At 34.0% G+C, this 23,162-nt stretch overlaps 1 protein-coding gene across 6 annotated transcripts in view; it reads right to left on the reverse strand.

Annotated features, from left to right (window-relative positions):
• Positions 1-23,162, reverse strand: part of LOC123526308 (polyamine-transporting ATPase 13A3-like) — a 57,899-nt gene that overhangs the window by 29,566 nt on the left and 5,171 nt on the right. For 3 of the 6 annotated variants that reach the window (XM_045305398.2, XM_045305395.2, XM_045305401.2), the window contains exons 2-6: positions 18,598-18,671; positions 2,873-3,040; positions 1,720-1,778; positions 824-896; positions 141-173 (exon numbers count right to left, since the gene is read on the reverse strand). In XM_045305398.2, the coding sequence (XP_045161333.2) occupies positions 141-173; positions 824-896; positions 1,720-1,778; positions 2,873-3,040; positions 18,598-18,654 (390 nt within the window). In that variant the 5' untranslated portion in view covers positions 18,655-18,671. Of the gene's footprint in view, positions 1-140; positions 174-823; positions 897-1,719; positions 1,779-2,872; positions 3,041-18,597; positions 18,672-22,706; positions 22,946-23,162 lie in introns of all 6 variants that reach the window. The other 3 variants (XM_045305400.2, XM_045305399.2, XM_045305396.2) reach the window with 2 other exon arrangements.

Here is a 23,162-nt window from a genome sequence, read left to right on the forward strand (position 1 = left end):
AACAAAGCATTGGTTATTAGAGTGTTAGAGAACTTGTCATTTTTGACAGAGCAAAAAGCAAAGAGCAACACCATCTACCGTTCTTTAGTGTTACATGTTAAACGTTAGATTTTTACAAGCAGACTAAGAATTCATTTTACGATCAACGTCAAGGTAATTCCTCCATTTCTATACTGCGAAGAGAATAAGCGAGTAGTTAATTAGCGAAATAAATAAAATGGAAATTGGAATAATAGTAAAAGCAATTAAAAGTGATTTTATTTAAAGCGACAGGAACGCAATGAATTCGAGAGAAGCAAGATCTCAAAGAGTTCAAGTTATAAATCACATTGCATTCTATTATAGGTCTATAATACTTAAATTTTTTATCTTAAAAACAGATGAAATAACTTTTGTTTTCATATAGATGCTATGCATATTTCTTACATGGTTAGAAAAGCACTACTTTTAATATTGCACATGAACTGTTATAGTTAGAGCCATAAAAGGAGGTAATAAAAACAATGCATTCAATAAAAACATTCTTACTAGTGTATTCAGCAATATTCAAATCTTTGACAAATGTTAATGAAAGTACTTATCAGAAATAGGATTTAACAAGAAATTTATGTATGTTCATAACGGAAAAAATGGCAGCCACATTTTAAACAAAGGCATTATGAGCCTTTAAAAATACTTTCCATTTACATGTCAGTTTTCTGACTATTGGTATTTACTTGTAAAACATAGGTACATTGTATTGTTAAGCGCAGGAAAGGATGTAGTCAAGGACGGAACATCTGGAATTCGATTTATGGTATCAAAACATTGAAAGAAAACATACCCGTGCAAACATATCGCTTGATAACGGGGTCCTGCTTCCATTTGGCTGACCTCGTCGTGAACTTCCTTTGACCCTTAAAGAGATTTATATAACATATTTTAAAAAGGCTAACCGTACAATATTACTTTCATGCTTAATTAACTTGCAAATTTTCATGTATAAAATATAAGCATTACACACAAAGATGTATGGTACGCGCAAAAGTACTTCAAACTTAAAATTCTGAAAGAACTAAGAAGTGGACCGAATTCGTATTTCTCTTGCCCAACATACTGATGCTCATAATGATGGTAGCGACTCAATCATAATGTGACATATTATCAATTTTGGTAGATTTAAATCCATTTCACTGTTTATTCCTTATATTCACAACTGTCTTCTTTCTTCTTTCACCTTCATTTGTTTCGTTGTATTTTGAATACTTAAAATTAAAAAAGGAATTGATAACGGCAAAATCATCGTCAGCTAAAAGCGACTGTTAACGTAACAACGTTGCATTACTTTACAATCCGTGGCCGAGTGGTTAAGGAAGCTGACTTCAAATCACTTGCCCCTCATCGTTGTGGGTTCGAGCCTCGCTCGGGGCAGAAATTCATGCGAGGAAGCCATCCAGCTGGCTTACGGAAGGTCGGTGGTTCTACCCACGTGCCCGCTCGTGACGAAATAATGCACGGAGAATCACCTGGGGTCTTCCTCCACCATAAAAGCTGGAAAGTCGCCATATGACCTGTTAATCTGATGACAACGTGACGTGTGCAAACAATGGTAGCTAATCGAGCGTCTTCGGATTTAGGGTCAAGCAAACTTCTTTTGACACAGTATATTCATATCGAAGAAGACACATTAGGAAAAAATAGAGCGTAAACGCGTAAGAACCTTTAATACGAAGTACTTACGGTTGCCCATCTTTTGTCACCATCTGGACCTTGGACACGAACCATTGGTCATATTCATCCTGTATAATTATGTTCATTTATATTATATTAAGTTAAGATATTATTGTTCTAATTATATTAATATATTTTATAATGTCGCCAATTCAGGCTAAATCACTTTTATGAAAAAAATACTAAATTAATAATCAAAACACAGAATGCAACACATGTATTTTGCTATAAATTTCATAAGGTCAAAAAGTCGCTCAATATGTTCGCTGCAGAACTCGCGCATATTTCTCGATACAAAGCCAACGACCTATAAATATCTCGGCGATGAAACTTTGGATATGATACACGACACATGAAATATATAATAGCATTACAATAACATTTGCATGATATTGTATGCTGTCTCCGGCTCGCATGTATTTGGCGACTTTTTGTGACCTGTTCTTTTTAAATACGATGAGTCAAATATACCATATACATTTTTTGTCGGTCAAGTTACTTTTATAATGACAATTTCATTTTGTAATTATCCCTGTTTTAAATCAAAATCACTTTGAAATAATCTCCTCTGAAAAAAAAAACCCTGTTTTTTACCGGATACTGAACTAAACAGAATCAAAACGCGGAATCGGATTTCTACCTTATGCAATATGGATCTAATTTCTGTCAGTTCATATTCATTTGTGAAATACAAGCCTTGTGTTTTACACGATGTTCATCATTAAATAATTAAAGTAATTAAATAGTTTAAAGATAATATCGAGTCCTTTGTTTATCCATTTAATATAGCACAACATTTTAAACTTACTACTGTAGGAAATGGTATGACCCCATATGTCTGGCTTAAAAGTACTTAAAAATCACTAAAGGTTTTTGGTGCAAACAATTTGCATTGTCCAAAGACCCGTGTATATTCTTGGCGCAACACACACATGTGGCTTGCTTTGCCAAATAATATTAAGTGTAGTTGACATGAATATGTGAGGTAGTTTTATTATAGCTAGCGATCCTGCTTCCTCGATTGCGCTATGTTCTGTTTTCAAACATGTATTAAACAGGGATTACTTATCATAATCCTTGTATGTATTATAAGTCATGTAATATTGTAGATATAGCGTTCTCTCTGGTTAAAACTGTTTCTAGTCATAAGTTTTTCACCGACCTTTAGGACAACCACTACCGCATCTGCCAGATCACATCTGTCGTACATGACTTTGATCATCAGGTGTGGCAGCCAATAGAAGAAGAGACGAAGCAGTCCGACTGTAATGAGGATAAAAAACCACGTGACTGCAGACTTGAGCATGTTCCGACGATAACCTTTGATTTCCTGGAAAATGTAAAAAGACGCCGATAGTATATGCGTATAGAATAAACACAAAATATGCAATTTGATTTTATCCCATTATATTATATTCACGGGTCAGTAACACTACACCGTATAGCGTTAACGGACGCTACTGCTCAGTGCTCTCGCGACTGGTGTATTGAGCGCATAAAAAGCACAGTCACAGAGCGATCTGACCAGAGGGACAGAGTGAGACAAAGCCCCCACGACAGAGAGATCAGAAATCAGATACAGGCTTGTCCGGCTAACTTAGCCTAGCTCGTTTCGAATAGACAGCCTGGTTCTTTAACGTGCCCAGTGTATAGCACTGATACACGCAAGGACTGCCTGGGTTCCTTACCAGTACACCTCTAGTACACCTCATATATAGAACGAACAACGTTCAGTTAACGGATATCACCTTACTAGTAACGGACTTGTACCGCGTAAAACGAAAGCGCAACGCATGAGAAACTGACAAAACGTTCTTGTCAGTTATCGTCCGTTGAACATACATTACATCCGTTGCATGTCCGGTAGTAGTCCGGCCGTGAATCAGGTCCACATGACAAGAACGGATACGAACCGGACAAGTAAAGAATAAGGAACGCACGAGTAACGAACAAAACGCATTGCTATGGTACATCTAATGGACAACTTTGTCCGGTGGTGTACGTTCTAAAATTTGAGCATGCTCAAAACCTTCCACCGGATGGAACGAATATCGCCGGACAAGGAGCGCAGGCGCCGCATGAGAAACGAAAAAAGAAACGCATAAGAACGGATTGAAAATTTCGTAATACGTTGGACGTCCATTAACACTATACGGTGTAGTTTGACTGAGACTTCAGTAACAGTCATTAATGAATATATAAAGAGCACGAAACGTATTTTAACGCCAATATATGTCAGGTTATTTAATAGCGTGCTTGATACTGGATTTGTCCCTTCTTCTTGGCTTGAGGGAACCATTATACCTATTTTTAAAAATAAAGGAAACTCGGAGGAACCTAATAATTATAGGCCAATTACAATACTAAGCTGTTTAGGCAAACTTTTTACCGCAGTTCTAAATTATCGTCTCACAAAATATGTCGAAACGTTCAATTTGTTAGATGAAAATCAGGCTGGGTTTAGAAAAGGCTATTCTTGCTCAGATCACATTTTTACACTTCATGCCCTTATTGAAATTCTAAAGAAAAAGAAGCAAAAACTTTTCCGTTCATATGTGGATTTTTCCCAGTGCTTTGATAAAATCTGGCGCTATGGGTTGTGGCATAAATTGTCACAGAATCTAATACATGGGAAGTTTTTTAAAGTAATATTTAATATGTATCAGAATATCAAATCCTGTATTTCCCACAACAGTAATAAATCGTTAGTCTTCCAGTCTGAAATCGGCTTACGTCAGGGAGAAAATTTGAGTCCCATACTTTTTTCCCTGTATCTTAATGATTTACAATCTTTTCTAGAGGAAAATGGTGCTATGGGCATAGAGTTATATAGTCCCGATGATGAGATCTGGCTGAAACTTTTACTATTACTCTATGCTGATGACACTGTTATTGTTTCTTCTAATGCGTCTGATTTTCAGAACTCTTTAGATCAATTTAACACATACTGTGATAACTGGAAATTAAAAGTTAATTTACAAAAAAACAAAAATAATTGTCTTTGGTGCAAGAAACACCAATAATTTTAACTTTACCCTCGGAACACAGCAAGTTGAAATTACGGATAAATATCATTATCTAGGTGTTACCTTTTCAAGTAATGGTTCGTTCCTGAACGCCAGGAAACATGTAGTCCAGCAAGCAAACAAAGCTATGTACCTTTTATTTTCAAGGGCAAACAATGCTGATCTCCCTGTCGATCTCATTTTAAAACTTTTCGATCATACAGTTTTACCAATACTGACATACGGATCGGAAATATTTGGTTTTGAAAATATTGATTTACTTGAAAGAGTTCATAATGATTTCCTTCGAAGGATAACAAATGCGCGCAAAAGTACTCCAATGTATATGCTCTATGGCGAATTGGGTAGATATCCAATATCTATAATAGTTAAAACAAAAATGATCTCTTATTGGGCTAAACTGTTACTAGGCAAAGATACAAAATTGTCTTCTATAATTTACAAATATATGGTATCTCAGGACCAGCTCGACTATAAATTTATAAGTAAAATCAAGGAAATTCTAAATTCTGTTGGAAGACCTGACCTATGGTTACACCAAAATACTTCTGTCACAAAACATTTGCATAAGCAAATTAAACAAACTCTCATTGACCAATTTCAACAAGAATGGCACACCCAGATGCAACAGTCTAATAAAGGAATGATATATAATAGTTTTAAAGATAACTTAGAGTATGAAAATTATTTCCGAATTCTTCAGAAGAATGATTACCTTACTTTTTTCAAATTCCGTACATGTAATCACAGACTGCCGGTTGAAACCGGGAGGTACGATGGCACATCTTTTCTGGATCGAACATGTCCAAAATGCAATAGCGGAGCTGTAGGCACTGAGCAGCACTATTTGCTCAAATGTAACTTCTTTGAGCAACAACGAAACCATTTCTTAGCGAATATTAATGTTACTGATTCTGAACGTTGCTTTCGAAATTTACTTAACTCAAATTCACCATGTATTTTGTCAGAAACGTGCAAAATGATTAGAGCAATAATAACTCAGTTCTAACTGAATTAACTGACCTACTTTTACCTTAGTTTATAATCCGCCCACACATGTTTACTCCATTATGAATGAATAATATGCTTGAGTAATTATTATAACCGCAGTACTATCATAGTAAAACTTAGTGCGCGTTAAAAAATAGTGCAATGTAGCCGCTATTATTAGAATAAATCCCACGCGTAAGTGACTCACCTTTGACCACATTACCCAAACAGAATTTAAAGCGTCCGCATGATATTCATAACGACCTTTTTTTGTTGATTTGTTCTTTAATAACTACATTACTAGCTAGGATTTCCTTTATTTTATTTTTTTTTTACCTACAACTTAAATTAATGTTTGTAAACTATAAATACAACTTGTAGTCTCTGTAATTTTTGAAATACTGATTTTTACTAGATGTATAAAATTTCTGATACATTCATGTTTTCCCCCAACAACAAAATAATATTTGCCTGTCGGAAGTTCATGTAAACATGTTATTATATACTGTCATTATGTTTAATCCCCATATTGTATAATTACTTGGGTGTAATAAAGATCATGTTCTGTTCTGTTCTGTTCTGATTGCAGTTTATGATAAATCAATCTACCACTTTATGTAGGTATTGTATGTAAAAATAAAGGTATGATTACTGTCACTGGTATTACTTTTTATTTAAACAATAATTTACAACGTGTTTTAACACTTAACCGTGTTTTAACACTATTTATACACGATGAGTGGTTATACGTCAGGAGCAATAATTTCACGAGGGCGTAGCTCGAGTGCAATTATTTCATACGACGTTTAACAGTCAGCGCGTATAAATAGTAAATTTGAAAGAAGGCCGGTTGAATAAAAAACAAAATACAGAATTAATTTCTATATAAATCAAATTATGTACTTTCGTATACATAATATGCAGATTATTTAACTTGTGTTAGATTTGAAATAGATATAGATAGTGTCGTTTAAATCAGACTGCCTCGAACAATTCATGCTAAACAGTTGTCATCTTAAGGTAGCGCACAATTATTATCATGATCAATTTGTCGTCTTATCGGTAAAATTATCCCCCTTGAAATCGCCCGGCAGTGCGATATCGATTTTTATCTGGTTGATATTTTCCAATAGAAACAAAGAAGGAAAAAAAGTTTGAACAAATACTGTTTTAATTAGAATAAACACACAATATTTATTATCCTATTGAAGTGTTCGTCATTCTTTTCTCTTTACAAAGATATAAAAATTATTTATCTAAAATGAAGAATTAATGCTTCCCTTGGCGATTAAAAAACATCACTATCAGTCTCTGTTTACGGCATATAGTTACTGAATAAAAATAAGCAAAAACCTGTGATACGCATCTTATTCTTTACCCTGTAGCCACTTTATTCATACCTTGAGAATATTTATTATCCTATTGAAGTATTCTACAGACAATAAACTTTTATATATGTTTTTATTTTGAAATTTTTTTAATGTCTTCTTGCTTCCCTAGACGTTTAAAAGTTGGTGAGTTTTGTATTATTTCTTTATTTGCCGTGTCCGTGGTGTTTCCGAACGCTTGCGGAAACGCACGAACTCGCCCGATGTTTAGCTGCCGATGATACAGAAAGAGCTGATTGTTACAACATAGTATTATTTTCAATTGGTAATTTTTACTGCATGCATCAATATAAAAGAAAGAAAGGTAGAGAGAGAGATGAAATGAAAGTCATAACAATTTTATGAGTTAAATTTACACAATTAGAAAAGAAGCTAAAGTATATAAATGGTCTATATTTTACTGTTTGCTAAACATATTTAGAAAAGAAGCTTGAGTACTTGAGTATGTAAATTATCTATAATTTCAAATGATTAAATAATTATTTATATGGTACAACGACAAAGATATTGTGCAAATGTAATCAATTAACTGTGCAACTTGGAAAATACGTTTTATTATTGCAGATAATTATTGAAGTGATAATAACAGTGCGGGAATAATTTCAGTTATATTAAGGCGAACCATAGTTTTTGGGAATTACAAGCTTTCCGCAAAATAAATGTTACAGTGAAAGATGCTGACGTATCATGTTAATAAATAAAAAAAAAATCATAAGACATGATACACGTTGCAGCTATATATACTTCTTTCTAAAAAAAGATATAACCACTGTCTCGTATTATAAAGATTCGTTTAATTATACTTATACCCCTTAGTTTAAGTTTTAACGATAAATATGTTATAAACAATTTATATAATGCAACATTTTGAGTAAATTGTTTTCGTGGCCTCTGAAACAACCATATTAAAGTACTTTTCGATAGTTGTTTATTTTCAATTAACAGCTTTTTGCAAGTTTATTGCTTATCAACACCTTTTTATAAGGGGATTAGGGACGATCAGGTCTTTTTTTACACAGATAATAATCTTCTCGGTGATTGCGTAAGAGCGTTTTAAAATTGTAACATGTTTAAAGGCAAAGAAAATCTCCTATATAAGTGAACGAGACTTAGATACACAATAAATATATCTTTTCATTTTCAAGTACAAATGTTAGATACATAAGATAATGTGTCAGTGATTGAGTATTTACATGTATTTTATTAACAGTTTTTTTTCCTGAATACAGGCAAAGAGCTATAAAAATAAATGTATTTTATACTTCTTTGATACAGGTTAATTGTTCGATATTAAAGTATAGATATATAGAACACATGTTAAAGGTTCGCCTTAGAATGAAAATATTATACTATAAAGGTTTTGTGACAACATTGTGAAAAATTGTCGTTTATTGATTTATTAGTTTATTCAAAGAAGTATAAAATACATTTTTATAGCTCTTTGATTTATTGTCTCTCCTGAAAATTATTATGTACTCTCTCTGCTCCATATTATATAATGCTTTCACTTGCTGTAGGCATTGTATTTATGCAATAAATCGAAATTGAATTGAACTGAATGTACGCAAAGCTAATCTCAAGAAGGTATAGCACGCGCTAAAAGATATGAAAAATCTGTAATCCCTTGTTCATATTGTAAAACTATTCGTGATAGTTATTATGAATAACCTTAACACTACATTATTGTCATATTATCCTAAATCTTTTCTAAAAGACGTTTTTTCTATGATGAGCTTGTTTTGTTCTTAGGTTAGACATGTTGAAAGATGCTGAGGAATATGTCAGTTCAGTTATGTCCGGAAACCTCCTAGCTACTATAAGGACACCATTACCCGGCAATAGGAAAAGGAGAATATCTATGCCAGATGAAAGTGAAATGAAGAGAGTGCGTAACATTTCAAGTGGCAGTAGTGATTTAACTATGTTAGATTCAGCAAGGCGTAAGTTGAATATGGAAAGTGAGGATGACAGCGCATCGAGTAAGGAATTAGATGTAGATACACAGACTAATCGTGTAAAATTAAAAGCACGTAAAGCCCGTAAGAAAAAGGGTAAAAAACCAGACACTGAAATTGTGGTGACATCGGCGGAAGTGCATAGAGAATATACAGAATGTGATACAAGAGAACTGATACTAAAAATGCACGCAGACATTTCTGATAAATTTTTGCAGATAAATACACGTATGGAAACGTTAGAAAACAACATTGAAAAGAAAATCTCAGATAAGTTGATGAAAAACCTAGATAAAAGATTGAATACAGAGACATCAAAAGTGCGTAAAGAAATGGACAAGAAGGTGAGTGATTGTAAAAGTGACTTACAAAAGGAGATTGACCTTTTAAATGATCAACTGCAGGATATCACCAAACATGTAAGCATGGGCGATGATAAGGAAAATAGGAAGAAAAACATTGTAATAAGGAAGTTACCTGAATCAGACAATGAAAATATCAACAATAAGGTGGGAAGCCTATTGAAGGATGGATTAAAGTTGAAAGACATTAAGATTGAGGCAGCCGAAAGAAAAATTTCATACAACAAGCGGATCCCAGGAGTTGTGATTGTTAAACTTAACAGTGAGATGGAAAAGGAAAGGGTTTTGTCAGCAAAATCGCAACTAAAGGACAACAATCAATATGAAGATGTATATATTCATGCTGACAAAAGTAAACAAGAAAGAGTGTTATCAGCAAACTTTCGTTCTCTGGTTAATGCTTACACTAAAGGTGATAAGATTTCTGTAAGGGGTACACGTGTTGTAACCTCACGAGGCACAGGACATCGTAGTAACACCAGATCAGATAGGGAGCAGGGGACTAGACAGGGGACAAAGAAATCACCTTCCAGGCGCAACCCCGTGAACTCGCCTAGGAGGAGCTTGGCAGATGATACTCGAGATAAGCGGAGCAGACGCTCTCCAGTTAATGCGCGTGTGCAATCAAGGAATTCGCGAGATAACAATAGTGCTAGAAATGACACAGACTATTCCTCACAGGAGGATAGCTACACTCTTTTTTCAGGTCGTAATAATAGTGATAGACAGAATAGTGCAAATATATCTCATAAAAAATCAAGAAATTCCTGTGATAGAGGGTCTAGTAAAAAGCAAAATGACACAGACTATTCCTCACGTGAGGATAGCTATCCTTATTTTTCAGAAAGAAGTTACTCGTCCAGACAAGACAGATCACATTCTTGTTTTGATTACCGTGATTCACGAGATGCAGCACATCGACAGCAACATCAATCCAGATCTGGTAGTCGTAATAGGCAAAACAACAATCAAAGAAACAGAGATTTTAATAGATTTAGTCATAATTATTAGCTAAAATGTGGCTTTTGGAATGTAAGGAGTTGGAAAAGTGACTGTAACAGTGATAATTATTTACTAAGATATCATTGTATAAATAGTTTAAATCTTGATATCATTGGCATTTCAGAAACTCATCTTATTGGTAATGATAATCTTTGTGTTCCTGGGTATAATTGGTATGGTCAAAATAGAAAGAAACTCCATGTTAATGCTAAATTGGGATCTGGAGGGATTGGCTTTTTAATCAAGGATAAAATACTTTTAGATTTTAACATTCAGATTCTTAATTCTGAGTCAGAGGGGATTTTATGGCTATCCTTGACAAATAAAATGGATTCTTCTCGTTTTAATATTTGTGTGTGTTATCTACCACCGATTAATTCGTCACGCCAAATAGATGCACAAAAATATTTTGATACACTGTTATCTCACATTTATGAGTATCAGAACTTGGGGAAACTTTTTATCTGCGGAGATTTTAACAGTAGATGTGGTGATTTATCTGACTATATTGATGGAGTTGATTGTATATCTGCAAGGAATGTTTTAGATTTTACTGTTAATAAATATGGTCATTTGTTGATTGATTTTCTTCTTAACAGTAATATGTGCTTGTTAAATGGACGAAACTATGTCTCTAATGATTTTACATGTGTTTCAGCAAATGGTAGCTCTGTAGTGGATTATTGCATTGTAAGTCATGATGATATACATATGTTTAAAGAATTTTCTGTTTTGAAAACTACAGATGTTATAAATAGTGTTGGAGCTGATAATGTCATTACTTCAGGATCCTATCCTGATCATTCCATTCTTACATGGAATTTTTGTTTAGATACAGACTGTGCGAAGGGTATGAATTATGCTGATAAGGTTCAAGGTTCTTATTTAAAATTTGATGTCAAGTCTATGCCTAATTCTTTTTTGTCCGATGATGTTAAGATACAACAACTACATGATACAATGTTTAGGCTTGAGCAAGGTTTACAACGTCAAGTAGATATTGGCAATGCATATGAAAATCTGTGTTCATCAATTAAAGAAGAAATGTCCTCAAAACTTAAACATAAGCATGTCAAAGTATTGGCATCATCTGTTAATAATAAAAAGCGAAAAATGGGCAAACCATGGTGGACCGAAGAATTGTCTGTGCTTTGGAATGAACTTTGTCTACATGAGCGTAATTGGATTAAAAGTAATAATGGTGTACAAAAGAGATTTTTAAAGCATACTTTTTCTCAGCATAGAAAACATTTTGATAAAATGGTCCTGAAGGCTAAACGTGGCTATTGGTATAAAGTTCAAGCTGATTTTTTAAATGATTTTAATTACAGTCAAAGTGACTCTTGGAAGAGAATTGGAAAAATTGGTATTGCTTGTAATAAAAGCATCCCTATGGAGGTTGTTTTAGATAATGGTATGGTGTCAAATGACGTACCAACAGTGTTGGATAAATGGAAAAATAGTTTTAAGAATCTGTATAAAAATAGCACTGTAGAAAATACTAGTACAATATGTGATAACGACAATTATATGTCTGACAGTAATATTATACATGAACCTGTTTTTGATAATGCAATTTCTGTGTTAGAAGTTAGAAAAGCAGTCTTAGATGCTAAGTGTAACAAAGCCTGTGGTTTCGATGCCATTCCAGTAGATGTACTTAAGAATGACACATCTGTCTCTATACTTCATATGCTCTTTAACGTCTGTTTTAACACTGGTATAATACCGACTGCATGGGGATATGGTATTATAAGTCCTATACCGAAGTCTAGTACGACAGATCCCCGGGATCCTTTGTCATATAGAGGTTTGACCCTTGCATCCAGTATGTACAAGTTATATTGTTCCATTTTAAATAATAGATTAACTAAATGGTCTGAAGATAATGGTATAATTTCTGAGGAACAGAATGGGTTCAGGAAAAATCGAAGTACTGTTGATCACCTGAATACCCTCGCAACTATTATAGAAACTAGAATAAAGAAAAAATTATCTACATACTGTGCATACATCGATTTTAAAAAAGCATATGATTGCATTAATAGGAATATTCTGTGGAAGAAACTTCCTGAATTAGGAATACATGCTAATTGTAAGATGTATGCAGCGCTGAAATCCCTATACTCTTCTGTGAAATCATGTGTTCGTCTAAATTCTTTTACCACAGACTGGTTTGATGTACACATGGGTTTACGACAAGGATGTAGTTTATCACCAGTACTTTTCAACTTTTATATTAACGATTTTGTATCTATAGTTAAATCATGTGGTTACGGTGTTGACATTGGTACTAATGATAAATGCTGTATTCTGCTCTATGCGGATGATATAGTTCTTCTGGCAGGTTGTGAATCTGATCTTCAAAGTATGTTGGATATCTTGCATGACTGGTGTACTATCAACTGTATGTCTATAAGTCCGACAAAGAGTCAGGTTGTTCACTATAGACCAAACTGTATAGATAGAACAAACTTCAAATTTAGGTGTGGGACTGATGAGATAGCCATAGTTGATAGATATGTTTATCTTGGTTTGGTGTTGACTGAATTTCTTGATTATAACATTACAGCAAAGATTGTCTCACAAGCTGCCGGAAGAGCTCTTGGTGTGATTATTGCCAAGTTTAATAATGCTGGAGGGCTTCCATTAGATGTTTATACTAAGTTATATGATTCAATTGTTTGGCCGGTGATTGCATATGGCGCTGCCATTTGGGGTACGAGATCATTCTCCTGTATAGATGCTGTTCAACACCGAGCTATGAGGTTCTATTTAGGAGTGGGAAGGTATACACCGAATGCAGCTGTAAATGGAGATTTGGGTTGGGTAGCTCCTTTTGAAAGACAATGGCAATCCATATGCAATCTGTGGTCAAGGTTTAGTAAGATGGATGATGATAGATTAAACAAGACAGTGTTTATATATGGTATGAACAATGCTAGGGGTAACTGTAGGAACTTTATGTACAGAGTCAAAAGTCACCTAAGTAAAATTGACTGTTCTCAGTTTAATGATATAAGCTATCCTATTCCCAAGGCTGCTATGAAAAAATCTGTATTAGAAAAGATGAGATCAATGTTTCAGATATCATGGCTCTATGTTGTTAATAAAACTAATAGTATTAGAGGTACTGGTGGAAATAAACTCCGAAATTATAAGTTGTTAAAACAGGACATCTTTTGTGAGAATTATTGTAAACTGGTAATACCCAGAATGCATCGGTCTTCTTTTGCTAAGTTCAGATTTGGAGTTGCACCTATCCGTGTAGAAACGGGTCGATACGAGGGATTGCCTATTCAGAATAGAACATGCTTATGGTGTAAGGATTGTGTTGAAGATGAGTTTCATGTTCTTTTGCACTGCCATTTGTATACTGAAATTAGAGCGAGTTTATTTGAAAAAGCTGTATCAATAGACCCAGATTTCTATAAAATGAACGATACAGATAAATTCATCTTTTTGTTCACAAATTCAGATATTATTCGTTGCTGTGCCAAAAGCTGCCATCTTATACTACAACGTCGACAATTATTTGCTTGTAAATAGTTTGGTTCTTGACCTTGGTATCTGAAATAGACACTGACTGAGAAAGTGTGTTGCTTCCTGAAATTGATTCTGGGGGGAAAAGTTGAGAAAACTGTTTCTCCTTTTGCCTCTCTAGTTCCTTATTTGTAAGTTTTGGCTGCAGTCAGCAGATGTTTGAGGTAGGAAGGTCAAATGCCAGGTTTATCTATAGTGTAAGATGTTTAAGGCCCTGTAACTAGAATTTTATTGTAAATTGTACTATATAAATTTTACTCTTTTTTAAACGACATAGATGACATTAATGTTCACTATTTGACGACATAGTATTATTATGTGATAGGCTCCGTCATGCCACTTATCGCATGACTGGGTACTTTTTCAGTGATTAGGCAAATATGTGATTTTGCAAATATCATGTGTTAGAACATGCAAAGATAATATGACATTGTATTCTAAGACATCTCCATTTACTGACTATTTGCTTTGAATACGTCTGAAACATGTTAACAGAACTTTTAGCTGACCCTTAACGTTTTCAACAGGCTAGGTGATTGTAATGTGTTGGTAAATACCATATTTCTGAAATTCTGTGATATTAATAGTACAATATTAAATGTTAAAGGATCGATTTCCTTTATACGTTTATATAGGTAGAAACTTTGCAAAATTACATGTCTGGTCTTAAATGTACATGTTTTTAGTCTTCTATAAAATCTTTTTAGGTTGGCCATATATATATAGTCTTAAGGTTTTTAGCTCGACTTTTCAAAGAAACGGTAGAGCTATTGCACTCGTCCCAGCTTCGGTGTTAAAATAATAATATATTTACTAACTGTCAACTATCGAAGTCTACGCCTCATAACTCTGATTTGAATATAAGAGAATTATCCCCCATTATAACTTAGGAATTTTGGTTAATGTTTTTGATATAGTCAAATTATTTTAGTTACCATCAAAACTTAGAATAATTAATAACTATCCAAGTATACACAAGGAGAAATAATCCACATAGCTCTTATCTGAATTTTGACTGAGTTAGGCCCCTTTTGTGGTGTTTTTTTTTTTTTTTTTTTTTTTTTTTCTTTTTTTTATATATATATATATATATATATATATACTCGCGTAGCTCTAATTCATAGTCAAGCACTGAAAAGTCGAACGAGCTGTTTATTGTAATGGTCAATGTTGGTTTTATAAATAAATGAGACAGCAAAGTTCTAGGTTGCCTGTTTTAATTGGTATATTGTTTCGAAACCACATGCAATTCATAAAATGTGTATGTTCTAGTCTCCTGTAAATCTTTATAGATTGGTCATGTATATGTTGTCTTAATGGTTTTTATATTGTAAATGTCAATGTTTGTTTTATACATGAATGAGACTTAAATAAACTAAATAAACTAATAAACTAGGTTTTCCACTTTTTATTTTAAAAATCTGACATTTTACATTGTCAAGTACGTTTGTTTTTCTGTTCATTTTTCATTAGTGTGTGACAATATGTTTTTCAAATGTTCATTACATAGCAAAACTATTTTGACAAGTTAAATATGATTAAATGCAATCAATTGATTAATTACTTAAATTTTCAATGTAATAAAAAACGTATTTCACATCTATTTATAATAACTGAAAACGAAATTGTCAAGTTTGTAAGCACTTTTAAAAATTATATTTTTTTTCCTGCTTTCTATTTTTAAGATAGTAGTTTCATGTACATGTATGTTATGCTCGCCTAACATACACGATTTTGTGTATTTATATTTGTTTTTAGTCTCAGTTTCTTTAATGTAAAATATAAAGACGGTAATATAGTGTTGATCATATTTTCATATACTATGCAAAATAAAAGAATAAATAACGTAGTGTCATTTTACATGATTGAAAAACAGAATTAAACCAAGTTGTTACTCTGTATGTAACCTGGTACATATAAAGACGACTATATTTGCTGTTGTTGTTTACCGGTACTTAAAATTGCTGTAAAATAAATCACCCTTCCCACTACATTTTGATCCTTGTTTTTTTATGATCGGCACCTCCCGTGATACGATACGCGGAGATAGCCGAACCATAACGATCTGCAACACTCGATAAAAATATCCGATAGTGATCGATATTTAGCTAGACGGTCGAAGGGAGACAATAATGTATAGCGTTGATCGCAATAAACAAGGAAAGATAATAGAATCGATTTTTGCCCAATTCTTCAGTATGAGTGTTAAAGCTAATAACAAGTAGATTGTTTTTTGTTCGACTTTTAAGGACGATACGCATTATACTCGTATTTCAAATAGTTGAAAACTTAAAAGACAATTTATCAAGATAAACAGCAATACGAGAAGTTATCATGTCGGTACAACAAATAGATCACGCTGCAACGAAGATATGACCGCTTCACATTCCTACCTGATAACGAAAAATTAGACACCCTACGTCAATTTGACTTACATTTGTTAAACGAAATATATTTGTCAATATATTTCAAGCTAAACGTTTGTTAGAATTTATTATTTAACTGTTAGATCTTACAGACATGTGGCCATCACCTCACCTTTTTTCAAATGTTAGTAATTCGAAAAAGAAATGTACACGCGATATACCGATGTGAAGTAATGTGGGAGATTTCTCGTAGTTGTTTTTACACAATTGAACTTTAACGTTTTAAAACTTTTTCTAGCATTGTTGGTTCCTTTCTTGCGTTATCCTTGTAGTTCACTGAGGAATTGTGATCGCCTGGATAGCCTAGTGGTACAGCGGCCGCTTCGACTGCAGAAGGTGGGTTCGATCACCGGCCGCGTCATACCAAAGACGTGAAAAATGGTACCAGAAGCTCCCTTGTTTGGCGCTCAGCATTAAAAGGGAAGCTGGCCTCTTCTCTCATACCATCGTGGCGATAGATTCCATCACGAAGGAGGTGTGATTAACATAAGTTGTAGAACTTGTTTCACAATCGACCTAAAATAAACTAACGGAGGTATTGTGATCGCCTAAATCCGTTTTCGCGGTCTGGCTTTTTACACTGAAGAAATCAAAAGTTTGGTCTGGTTCAATTAAAATCTACTACATTATCCTGAGTGAAAAAATAGGTCACAAGGTCAACATCTCGAAAAACATTGTTAAAACTTTCCAGGCTACATTGTCTTCTAGATCTACATGAAAGTAGGTCTGTATGATTGTCTTTATAAAGTCTGGATCACAAGTACAAGGTTAAAGCATAGTAACTACTTTAATATGCCACATTTTTGCTTGATCTACACAAAGCCTGGTACATGAATCTTCGTTATGAGTCAGTGCGGTACAAACTAAGCCGGTCACCCGGTCAGATTATATTAAACATTGGAAATGAAGCTTGGCCACATTAGATGTCTTTACCAACTCAAATTAGAATCTGGGTTATTGTAATAAAAAAGATAATTATGTCATATTGGTTAAATCCCTTATTAAATGCCACATTTTCTACTTTCTTTCAATAAACCTGGTTAGAATGACAACATATGAAAGCCAGATTATCCGGGTCCGAAATTGGCCTGCATAACACACATATCTTTATTGGGTTTAAAACAATGAGGCAGACGACCTGGTCTCTATTTATCTTAACAATGTTTTTTCTACTATTTGACTTTTGCTGCTAACCTTATTCGAGATGAACTAGTTTCGTATTTGAGTTTGAATTTATAAAGAAAATATTCATGTAGAAAATATGGGGTCTAGAGTGTTTACGAAACTAGGTGACTTATTTTTGACTCACTTTTGAAAAAGTGTCCGAAAATTTTATGAAGACTTACATTCTGCCAAGGTTTCGTTTAAATCAAATAGAAATATGATGTGGCCAGTGATTTGTCCTAGTCGCATAGTATTTGACCCCCAGATGATGTTTTAGACATTACCGCATAGTTTTGACCACAGATCATCCAATTCCAATTTCAAACTGATACTATATAAAGTGTAACAGAGCATCTGTAAGTGGTGGTATAAACTGAGCACGACAAGTGTACCAAGGGATGATGCTATATCTTAGACTAACTATAAGGAGGATATCGATAGCATATAAATTCTTAACCCTTAACCTGCTAAATTTCTATAATTCACCTGTCCATCTTTCTATTTGAACAGTTTCGTTCACTGTTAAAAGGGGTGCTTACCAAAAATGATAGTGACTGAATGGCGAACAGTGCAGACCATGATCAGACTGCATGGATGTGCAGGCTGATCTTGGTCTGCACTGGTCGCAAAAGCAGAATCACTTGCCGCCAGCAGGCTAAGCACGGGCAATCTGTAGGACATCGACATTATTAATTCTTAAACAAACATTTAGGCACCTCTGATGCCGAGTGGTTAAGTTTGCAAATGCTAAAACAATGTCGGCTGGAGCAAACAACATTTAGACAATCTATTGTACTATCTAGTTGCCTGTTCGTACCTGAAAGTAAGCCCATTTTATTTTATCTTAAGCATTACAGCTGGAAAAAAATGCATGTACGTTTGACACATCTTAGCATTCAATAACAAAATGTTCGCTTTCTGCTTCAAACAGAGACGCCACAATATCTAACGGCACAAATGCTGAACAAGCTAAAATGTCCCAAACGGATGGGTACCCTATGGCTAAAATGCTACAAATATAAAAGACTAACCATCTGATCGTCTTCTCCTTTGTTGAGATAATCACTGCTGCCCATAGGAGGCGCCATGTTTCTTTATATGTCACCTGAAACAAAATGCAAATACTGCTTTTAACGCACGTGTAGCTGCATAATGAATATTTAATGTGTTCGCAAAAGTTGTCCACATGAACCCTTTATGAATTAGGACAATATGTTTTACAAGAATTTCGAACATTAACAAATCATAGAAAGAATGATTTGTTTTGCTCGAAAATTGAAGAGTATTTGAAACGTGTATATTATTCTACAAAAACGGTTGCCATTCGATTACGGATTAGTATATGATTTGAATTTCTGATTGGTAACATTTTCTGGTCGTGCAGAACCTTAAAACTCTCGCCATTTTTAAAGAACTGTTACATATCTCCGTTTTGATGGATTTGTATTAATGTCCTGCTCAACAGGGGCATAACTCTGTCAAAATTCAAACCAGAGTTATGGGGATTGTTTCTCCTGGTGTAGACTTTGACAGTAAATATAACTATTCTAAGTTTCAAGTCAATAGTTTTGATAGTTACAGAGATATTTGATGTTATTAAAGACTTTAACTGAAAATATCCAAGTTTAAAAGGGGCACAACTCTGTCAAAATTCAAATCAGAGTTATGGGGATTGATTCTCCTGGTGCAGACCCTGATAGTAAATAACTATTTTAAGTTTCAAGTCAAAAGTAGGTATTTGGTAGATGTCATTATGTTGTCAGTGAGTTTTTTGTCCCAGACCCTTGACTTTTTAAAGAATTAGCACTTTTACAATATCAGCAACTTGGTTAAACTCATGAACTGCCGATATTTCACTTAAATACTGAGCCTTTGGCTCAGGTGAGCTAAAAATAGGATAGATAGGTCGGATTTTTTTTTATTAAGTGAGACTTTTAGGAAAGTATTTTAGTGTCAAAATGAATACAAATAAGGGTTATGCATTTAGAGCATCAGTAAGCTGATTTCTAACATCACTGACCATGTTTAAAGCATAAAAGTGCAGTTTTGCAACTTTTTGTTAGTCTGATCGATCCAGTTTTCTTTCTTTCCACCAGAAAAATAGATTTAGCCATAGCTAAAAGTTTTTTTTTCGAAATTTGATATACTCTTTGTTGACGGAGAATAGTGCGTGCAATCTCGCGGAAAGGGATGTCCTTGAATTTAATACATCAAAGTTGTTTATACGAAAACAAATGTTCTTTTTTTCTTTCTATAGGAAGTACAAAGTGATTTTAATATAACTTAATAGTACCGGACACTCGCCAGTTAAATGCATAATCCCTTGACATGACTCATAATATAGCCAGAACAACACAGTTTTCGTTACATTTTCAGTTACATGTACATTAAATTAAACGAAAATTAAAGTAATTAGGTCGTGAAAAAAACTAGATAACTGTATCGACTTATACAGATGCACTTATCCATTTTTCGCGCCGAGGTGGCGATTTGTAAATATTAACTTTGAGTAATGTTAACATATATCTGTTTGAAAATAACTGCGACACACAATAATATTTCAATTCTTTTTTAAATTAGTAAGCAACACTCCAATATACTTGAATACGTATAATTTGACCATACATGTAGTGTTAAACCTAACTGAGAGAGTCGGGCACTGAAAAAAAAATCCAATATTCAACCGATTTTGAACCACCTATTCTGTAAAAGATTCCGTGACTTTTTTCATTCCCAAGGCTTAAGGAAATGCTTTCTGGAAAGAAATATGTCCAGAAGTTCTCTTGGCAGGGCCATTGATCAGTGTCTCAAGCAGATACCAAAAGAAAACTATTTATTTGCTTTTCGCGATTGGGTGAAAAGTTTACAAAGATTTGTTTTGGTAAAGGGGAAATACTTATAATGTTTGTAATAAAAATAATTTTGATAAAACGTAGCATTTAAGAAATCTGAACCCAAATGACTGAATTTTTGCAGGACTCTCGTAACATTCTAATGGTAAAAATAAGATTTGTTATAAATGAAAGTATTGAAATATTTCCATTAGGTTTGATAATTTAGTCAAAAATCTCTCTGGGTGTAAATCTCAGCCAAGTTTTTGAGCTACAAAAACAAAACATAAATAAATAAAGTAGATAAGCTGAAATAAATAAATAATAATAATGATAATAATAATTAACAGATGGTCAAGGCCTTTGAGTGGTTTGTCGTCTAATTTATCACGGTTATGGTATCAGATACGCTGGAATTGAACCACGATGGCCTTAGCCCGAGTTGTTTAATATCTAAGAATCAGACGACAAACTACATGTTCATCGAACTATTTTGATAAAAAAATGCTAGGCTTCATTTATAAATCCGAGCAGTAATAAAGCAGATGTCATGCGGCAATTTGGCGTCATAATTCACGTCATAATGCTCTCTTACACTTAATTAAGTCCGCGGGTCGACCGAATATACATAGCTTGAACTTATTTGTTTAAATGGCAATCAAATCGAGCAATGTTAGAATGAAAAAAAAACCCAACAAAACGTTATTGAGGTTTAACTTTTATAGATGGACTTTTGTGATCTTCGCGTAATGTAAACCATCGGAGTCAGGGCAGTGACATTCGCCGCTTTTACGACCATTGTTGACATTAATACTCAGGTAACGGATGATAGTTTTGAGATTTATGATACTTCACAGCAATATTTGAAACGCGTGACTCACTGTATAAATCGCTGGTCTATAGTCTGTGCTACTGGTCGGTCTATAGTCTGTGCTACTGGCTGGTCTATAATACTCAATTTTGCTGGGCGAAAGTCAAACTTGAAAACATGTTTATTTCTGTTGTCTGACCTCAGGCAATTGCTATGACTTCTTTCACAGACAACGCTTTAAATAATTATATAATATGCTATTAAATCACGTTTATTGAATACATTACAGTGCAATTCATATTTGAGGCAATTGTGTATTCACCCCTACTGCAGTACTCCATTTTTGTTTCGAAAATGCGGCATTTTATATCACAAACTACCAAACGCTCATGCTACTTCTATATTACCTTAACCCTTACCCTGCTTAATATCTATAATGAACTTGTCCATCTTTCAATTTGGACAGTACCATTAACTGTGTAAAGGGGTGCTTACCAAAAAGATACTGACTAAATGGCGAACAATGCAGATCATGATCAGACTGCACGGATGTGCAGGGTGATCGTGATCTACGCTGGTCGCAAAGGCAGAACCAATCGTGTCCAGCATGGTAAGTGTTAAGAGTACAGTAATTCTGTAGTTCACCGCATGTAATAATTGTAAATAGATCTGCCTGAACAGCTGTTTTTAAACTAACCATAATTTCATTACATTAATTTCATTACATATTAATAAAAAAAACTCCCAATATTTTAAACATTAATTCTAACACGACCCGATTTGTTTTCCTATAAACAAAGACGGCTGAAAACTGTTTGTTATTATTCAACAATTCATTTTTCTGATGTCAGAATTATTACGTAATGGCGTTAGACGGCATAGCGGCACGCTGGAAAAGAAATCAACACAAATCAGGCAAATATTTGATTGATATGGGCAAGGACGTAAATAATAATCCTTGATAACGTGTTAGAATCGAAATAATATATCTCAAACAGTGATTTGTGCGTGAATAAAATCAATGTTTGTTGATTAGATTCGTATTATTATATCACTCGGACTGCGCCCTCGTGATACAATTCCTTCGCATCTAAACTCCAAACAATGATTTTATTCAACGACAACTCACTGTTTGGGAGAGTGTATTATGACTGTGAACTCAAACGCATCAAACGAGTGTTCATTTTTTTGTCAGTTAACAATATCACGTTGATCATGTCATAATTTCATGTTATTCTTTACATAGTGATAATACTGCGCATGCGTGAAATATGGCGGACATAATTCAAATTCAGGTGAAATCGATTTTCAATAAAATAATTAAATATACGTTAAAAATGGACTTACTGGATTAAGTACTGGATTAATCGCAAGAATAATACTGGAATAATACTGAACCTTTAACAAAGTTGGATTATAAAATGCATTCAAATGACAAAATCAAAGAAAACAAAGAAAAAACGGACGCTTTCTTCACCTGACAATACAGGTATTTTACCTGAAAAAAGGACGTCTAATCCCACACCGTTAACCACCAACAATATGAACAACAGTATGAACAATATAGCAATGTCTGGACCATCATCAGGTTATATACAGCCCATGAATATGTCGAATATGGCAAGTATGAACTCTTATCAGACTCCCGCTGGTACTTTTATACTCCTCCGCAGCAACAGTTTGCCAACAATCAACCTGCTATGCCGACAGTGCCTACAGTTTCTTCGCCCATTCAATCTCAAATGTACAATGATAACTTTCAGCAGACAGTTATTGAAAGGTTAAATTCCATGGATAAAAGATTGCATAAATTAGACTCAATTGAAAATCAGCTCACAAGTCTATTCCAGAAAATGAACTCTATGGAGAACCGAGTGTTTTCCCTGGAAAAGTCTGTTAGTGAAACTAAAAAGAGTCTAACAGAAATTGAAGCCAGTAGAGCTATGGAATCACA

Source organism: Mercenaria mercenaria, chromosome 14 (genome assembly GCF_021730395.1).
Source record: "Mercenaria mercenaria strain notata chromosome 14, MADL_Memer_1, whole genome shotgun sequence".
Classification (NCBI taxonomy): Eukaryota; Metazoa; Mollusca; class Bivalvia; order Venerida; family Veneridae; genus Mercenaria; species Mercenaria mercenaria.